General features: G+C 32.4%; 1 protein-coding gene across 1 annotated transcript in view; it reads right to left on the bottom strand.

Moving 5' to 3' along the window:
• The window catches only part of Smp_146710 (hypothetical protein), a gene marked incomplete at both ends in the record, with an annotated part of 20074 nt that extends 13570 nt beyond the window's left edge, over positions 1-6504 (bottom strand). The window contains 3 exons of the mRNA XM_018797670.1: positions 903-1076; positions 2896-3080; positions 6417-6504. Coding sequence (XP_018652689.1) covers positions 903-1076; positions 2896-3080; positions 6417-6504 — 447 coding nt within the window. The remainder of the gene's footprint in view (positions 1-902; positions 1077-2895; positions 3081-6416) is intronic.
• Between the last annotated feature and the right edge of the window lie 570 nt (positions 6505-7074).

Below are 7074 nucleotides of genomic sequence, written 5' to 3'. Positions count from 1 at the left end.
CCTCAATATAGCCAATTAGAGACTGACCAGTTGCAGTCCTAACACATCGATGGGAAGATTCAAACAAACTATACTAAAGGAATTTAAACTTCACCCCATCGCACAAGCATGTGGCTATCAGGACTCAGTGGCCGAGTGGATAACGCGATAATAATAATAATAGTATGAAATAACTTGCAAGGGAAAAACATGAAAACGATGTTAATTTTTCTAAAGTCTACAATTATTGATGGTATTTTAAACGATAATTGTACGAGTATTATATCCTATATTGAAAATCTCGTTTTATTTCGAACTAATAGATGATGAACTTTAGAGTAAGGTATGGAGAGGGTTATTGAATACTGATGAATTTTATAGTTCTACATCACAGACTAATTTTAGATAGGAAGTACTGTAACTCTTTGTCAGCATATATCTATTATCCTATCAGGAAATGAATACACTATTAGAGATCTCGTGGTGAGCATATAACCTTTAGACCATCGAGTTGGTATACAATGGTTTATATGTCTAGTTCCAATTAATAAGTACTAGTGAGTAACTGAATTTTCTCCAACATATCTCAAAATCACTAGTCAAGGCTTCTCATTCGAAATCAGATAGTTATCTCTCAAAATTAGATACTAGTGAGTACATGTTTATTATTATTAGTGTAAATGAATCGTGGAAATTGTTGAAATCAGTAATTTTATATCATAGAATAACTTTAGCTAGGCAGACATAAGAATTAGAAAAGTACTACGTAGTTGTTTCGTCCTAATATCGGACTCTTTTTCAGTGTGCATCCCTGACCTAACCAGAGTATTAACATCTTTTCGCTAAAAAAGGTCATTAGAACTATCAATTGTGTCGCCTTTTTTCTCCACATAAAACACAATAATAATGATAATAATTCTCACCTTGTCACAATTGGATTGCATACAATGATAATGTGTTTGACGTCCATTATGTGGACAAGAAATAATGGTACAATCATCACATGGACTATAACGCATAAATCCATATTGCATACTTTCTTCACGTTTTCTATGCCATTTAGCATGTCTTATCATTTCTTCACGTCGTAGAATAATCTAAAGTGTGTTTTTTATGATACAGAGTAATTATTAAAGATCAGAAGGTGCTATCAAACATTTTTTAAATAATAATAATAACTGAGAAACCGTTTGCTTGCAATGCAGTAAGGTGATAACTCTAGAATGTAAACGGTTTACTGAATGATTTGGTATCATTAAGGGTATCATTATAAATTAAGAAGCATGAAACATATGATCTATTTTAGTATAGGACTCCTTAGTAATACGCTATCATGAACACACTAAAGACCAGTTCCGTGACCATCAGAATTTGTAGCAAACTCAACATCTTTAGACTACTAAGTTGGCATCTAGCGATTAACATTCATTCAATTCCTTATTGAGTTCGGTCGCTATCCGGATTCACTGGTAGTAAATTCTATCACTATCAAAATGGTTGAATTTCAAAATATCACGACTTCTCATCATAATCTAGGGAACAAAGCTGGATTCCATCCCCTGATTCTTATGTCATTCTACTTAAATTTAGAGGTTAATCTAACTTGTTGATAGCTTTCTTCTCTCCATAGACTAACATCGTTTGATACATTTGACAGCTTTTTCGTCCTAGTATCAGACTCATTATTAGTTCACAATAACTATCCTACCAAGGAAAGAAAGTTGACTAATTTTGAGACAAACAAATTTAATTATGCTTAAAATCTATGACTACAAGACGAAACTATTCAATAAACATTTAATCTGAAGTCATAAACAAATTTACGTTGGAAAACATAATGTACAACTATCTTTTCTTCTTCAAGATAATCCACATTTGTAGCATTATACTTGTCTCATCTCCATTTTCATGGTTTTAAATGATCCATAGGATTTTTCAGATATGAAGACTTTCCAACTTTATTTTTTGGGATATAAATGTTTCACTAGAAACATGTACACATACAATTTTCCAAAATTCATTTTACTAACAATTCAATTGAACAATGAATCGGTTGCTTTCGTTTTTCAAGTGACTTCATATGTTTCACATTTTTATCATTACACGAAATGTCAGCTATATTGTGTTGAACTTGCATCACCCTATTACTATTCACTGTAAACAATCGAAAGCTTGAAAAGAGAACTGTTTTCTTCAAAGTATTATCTCCTCAAACCGCTTTTGATATTTGGTGAATTTCTTGACAGCTTTTCTAAGTTCCGTCAAAGAATTAAACAGTTTAGATTTCCTAATTTTTTTCCGAACAGATTACGTTTTTCATTACAAGAAAATATGCGAATCAATGTTAAAACTAACCTAATGCTTGAATTCACGAGTCGATTTAACTTGCACCACCATGGGAAACATGGAATCACCAGACAGCCTTTTAGTCTTAGTATGGGACTCCTATGCAATGCGCATCCACGATCCCGTTCCCAGAGATTCGAATCCAGGACCCTAAGTCTCGCGCGTGAACGCTTAACCTCTAGACCACTGAGTCGGCCGGCACCCAACAGTTTTAACGTCTAACTTCAACCAATCTACGAAATTGAGCCACCGTCCACCATTGTCTTCAGTGAGTTACTGCTTCAATGCGAATTAGTTGAAGTTAGACATTAACACCGTTGGATGCTGGCCAGCTCAATGGTTTAGAGGTTAAGCATTTGTACGTGAAACCGAAGGTCTTGGGATTGGGTGTGGCGTGTGGGTTTGTGGATGCACAGTTCAAAGTCGCCCCATACTAGGACAAAACGGCTGTTCAATGATTTCAGGTTTTCAATGGTGGTCTAGCTTTAATCGACTCATGAATTCAACTATTAAATTACTGCAATCTCCACAAAACCCCTTTTTGATATTAAAACTAACTATTAAATTTACCTTATTACATATACTACAATGATAATGTTCTTTCAGTTTAGATGATCGACATACATCAAAACCACATTCATCATTTGAATGGTATTTTTTAATGGATTCAACTAGATTTGGTATAGAATGTATATCTGATTCTGTTAACCACAATGAAGTTGTTTTCAAGTCTAATTGATCCATATCAGATGAATCTGAAATAGAACAAAAATATGAAAACAAGAATTATTAAAGCATTAAACAAAAATGATAAGTCTTCTGATTGAATGTTAGATTCGGTTTCCTTAGCTTTGTAGTAACCCCCAGGCGAATCTGCACAACAACTTAAACACAAGAGAAAAGGCGCGAAATACATAAAAAACTCTTTACCCCAAGGTTCGTTTATGTAAGAAAAGTCTAGGGTATTTATAGTATTTAAGATGGCCTTGGGCTTCCGGAAATTTCTGGAACGCTACTAAACATGGTGACAGTATAGGTAATCATCCAATCGAAAACACGACGTGTAACCTTTCACTTTCTAGATGTTTCTGGCAAAACTTCTATTGAATACTGATTGCATAAGGTGTTTGTCAGCGTTTTGAGAGCCATTTTTTGGGTTTTTTTTCGAACAATTTTATGAATCTCCCCAATAGAAAATTAGTGGAGTAACTGTTAAAAGTATGTAATTAATTCCCTTATCTGTTTCATGAGGGATAGAATATTTCAGAAATTGTCAACTTAAATTTCAGACCAATAGCTGAATTAAACTAAATAAAAACGTTATATGAATACAATGGAATTGTGTAGATTGTTGAATATTTAAGTTGTAACATAAAATTGTAAAAACCAAAGGTGGTAAGAAAAATACTTTTGAAGTCTTCCACATGATGAAGAATAGGTTTGATTGTTTGAATATGCACAAAAGTTAGTTGTAACCTAACAATCGATTAGAATTTTATGTGCTTGGAGGTAAAGTACACTTGTTTTATGAGTGAATGTTTTAGTCGAAAACGATGAGAAGAGATTTGATTATGATCTTGCTACGTCCTGAGGTCATCTAAGTCTGCTACTGGTAATTACTTTTCTTATACATAAATTAAATTTAGTACTTGAGTGAGGAAACCAAGAATTGGTAAGAAGCTTATACTCATGTATAAATAATGGTTTATGCCCCTTAAAAAAACTAAGCGACATTTTCAGCAAATAGAATATAGATGTCACCTCAGAAAGTTAGGCTAAATCTTGACCAATAGCTTGCACCGGTCAGCATCTCTCACTTATACTTGATTAGCTCAGGTTAACATGTATCTAGTAATTGAAAGTAAAGTAAATAATACGCTAAATCATAAGTTTTAATGTTCTATTCCTTTATGGAGATAAATTTAGAATGAATCCAAATATGCAAGTTCGAACACGGTTCATGAAAATGTCTCAATACCAGATATCTGTCTATAAATAGTTATAGAGTAAAATTGTTGTGACGAGCGCTGTCCGAAATCTAATGCTGATACATGGTATGCCACGTGCTAACTCTCCCCCCCCCAATCGACCACTCGGGCGATAATACATGAGCGAGCCAGAAAGTATATTGGTCTACCGAATAAAATGCACAAATACCCATTCATATATATACTACTCTATTCCTTAAGAGATTAATCCATTTCTTAGTCAATGAAATACTCTTATCCTTTAGGTCACTTTTGATTGCCATCGACTGACCTTCTCATTAATTTACTTCTGATTGGCTCTCTATATCAAATATATGTTATTACTCCATTAGACTTATTCATTCATACTTAATGTCAAGCATTTCTATTGTACACTTACTCCATTCTATTCTTATATATCAGCCTTGCAAAATTATGTGGCAAATAAGGCTGAGATTCCTAGTTGTTTTCTGAATTATAAGTCATTTTGTTGTTTACATTAAACTCTTGACACTTAACTCCTACATATATAGATGTTATTTATTTATTTATTTAAACACATAAATATTGGTACAAAGGGGCACTAGATATATATGCGCCGCACAAATCTTATTTTATTTGTGTGAGGTCTGTGATACTGCCCGGGTGCCAAAACCGAAACAGGTTGAGCCAATAGTGATATTAAATTGATCTTATGGTCTTCAAAACTGATTTGCAGCCAAAATGTAATGAAACCTATTAAGATATAATTGTTAAAGGAAATTTATTAGTTAGACAAGGTATATTGATAATGTTCTAATATAAACACTGTGGAAATTTCGTTACATAACATAATCTAACTACGTGCACATACATGAAGGAAAAAGGCTTTTTTTCTAAATACTTCCCAATGTTATAAAGTTTCTACAGTAAGTCATTCACACTAATCATCTACAGAATCTTCATGAATAAATTAACTGGACCGTAAGTGAGATGGATTTATAAGGCAGAAGTGATATGAAGGCTGCTTGAGTATCTGGACTACCTATTCCTGACATCTAGATATTCCAACAAGTTACCTGTCTTTTGCTTGTTTTAACACATCATTATGTCTATTACCCGCATAACCTATTCAGGCGCGTTTATGAGTTTACAATCATTCACCGTAAAACATACAAAACGTACAATCAGAGACATCGTGGTGACTGATAATATGCATTGGAAAGAATGAATATTATTCAGATGTTGATTCCTGAACTGCTAATATTTAAACTGGGGATCATTCAATATTTATCGTCAGGATCGATCAAGAAATAAGAAAAGGAAACCTGTCGAAATACTTTATGTTGAGAATTCTATATTGTACCAAAAATATAATATTGAATGAACCCATTGATAACAATAATATGTGGAAATTGTAACCAATGTTAGCAATATTCCTTAGTTTACCAACTCACTATTCAATAGACTACTAATAAAAGTGATTTTTTTTAAATAAGTAAATTAGATTAAAACCTCATTTATTTACTTGTTGCATACAGTTTCAATAGAAAGAAGTCTGCATTGGACACGTTTAACACTTTCATTTTCTTTGTAAAACGATCAAAGAATACTCAGCTTTTTGATCATGATTTTAGATAAACTGAGCACTATACGAAGATATTTCAAATACTCTGCTTATATGATGTAACACATATGTCATTATTATAATTACTTTATTTTGCTAAATATCATCCATCACTGCTTAAAATACTTGTGACTTAATAGTAATATCGAGGCAATCCTCATAGGATGCTTATATACCAAGGACAGGCTGATCAATTGTGGTCCTAAACATCAACAAGAAGATTCAACACAACCATGTCAGGTTATTGTAGGTAGTTGTTAGGAAAGTGTAAGTTTATGTTTCATATCACTTGACACTTCTTACATAAATATATGTGCAATCATGATAGAAATGATGCTTCTCATCAAATCCGAACCCTACTTCACTCACTATCATATCCTGTTGATATTACAATTAAACAGCTTCTTGTTACGTTATTACTTACTAACTTACCTACTTACACCTGTTACTCCTCGTCGAGCATAGATCGTTGTTATGTAATACAACTATAATATACTTTAAGAAAAATTCCAACTTACCAACACGTTTTGAAGATAGCTCATTATCGAATTCTTTTAATATAGTTTCATCAGGACTAGTACATGTAGAAATTTCATCTTTTTTCATATCTTCCCCTTCTTCACCTTCAACAATATCTTCTTCTTCTCCTTCTATTAAATATTTATTATTAATTGGTTGATGAATACCATGTAAATAATAATTTGTTGCATAATTTAAAATCAATTCAGTTGGATTAAGTAGGTTATTTATAACAGACGATGGGTTACTATTAATATTACTATTATTATTAGTATTATTAGTAGTAGTATTATCATTATGACTCAATTCATTTTGATGTAAATAAATTGCTTTAGAAATTTTTGTAAAAAGTTCTTCTTGTATTTCATCTTGTTCAACTTTCTCTTTGATTAATTGATCTGTTACTGATTTCATTGGTGTTAATGTATTTGTACAAGTTAAACATGAAGGTAAATTAAAAATAGTTGAAGTAAGGCCAGGAAATAATAATGTTTGAGCTAAATATATAATGAGAGAAAAAAGAAAGCTTTGATGATTATGAATAGTATTAGTTTTATATAGTTGAAATCATCAGTCAATTGAAGCAAGACCATCATGGAAAACTTCGTCCTATTGTGGGACTCCTCAACAGTCCACGAGAGAATCAAACCCAGGACT

The sequence above is a fragment of the Schistosoma mansoni genome, chromosome 5 (assembly GCF_000237925.1).
Source record: "Schistosoma mansoni strain Puerto Rico chromosome 5, complete genome".
Taxonomy (NCBI): Eukaryota; Metazoa; Platyhelminthes; class Trematoda; order Strigeidida; family Schistosomatidae; genus Schistosoma; species Schistosoma mansoni.
This window is presented reverse-complemented; position numbering and strand designations above follow the sequence as displayed.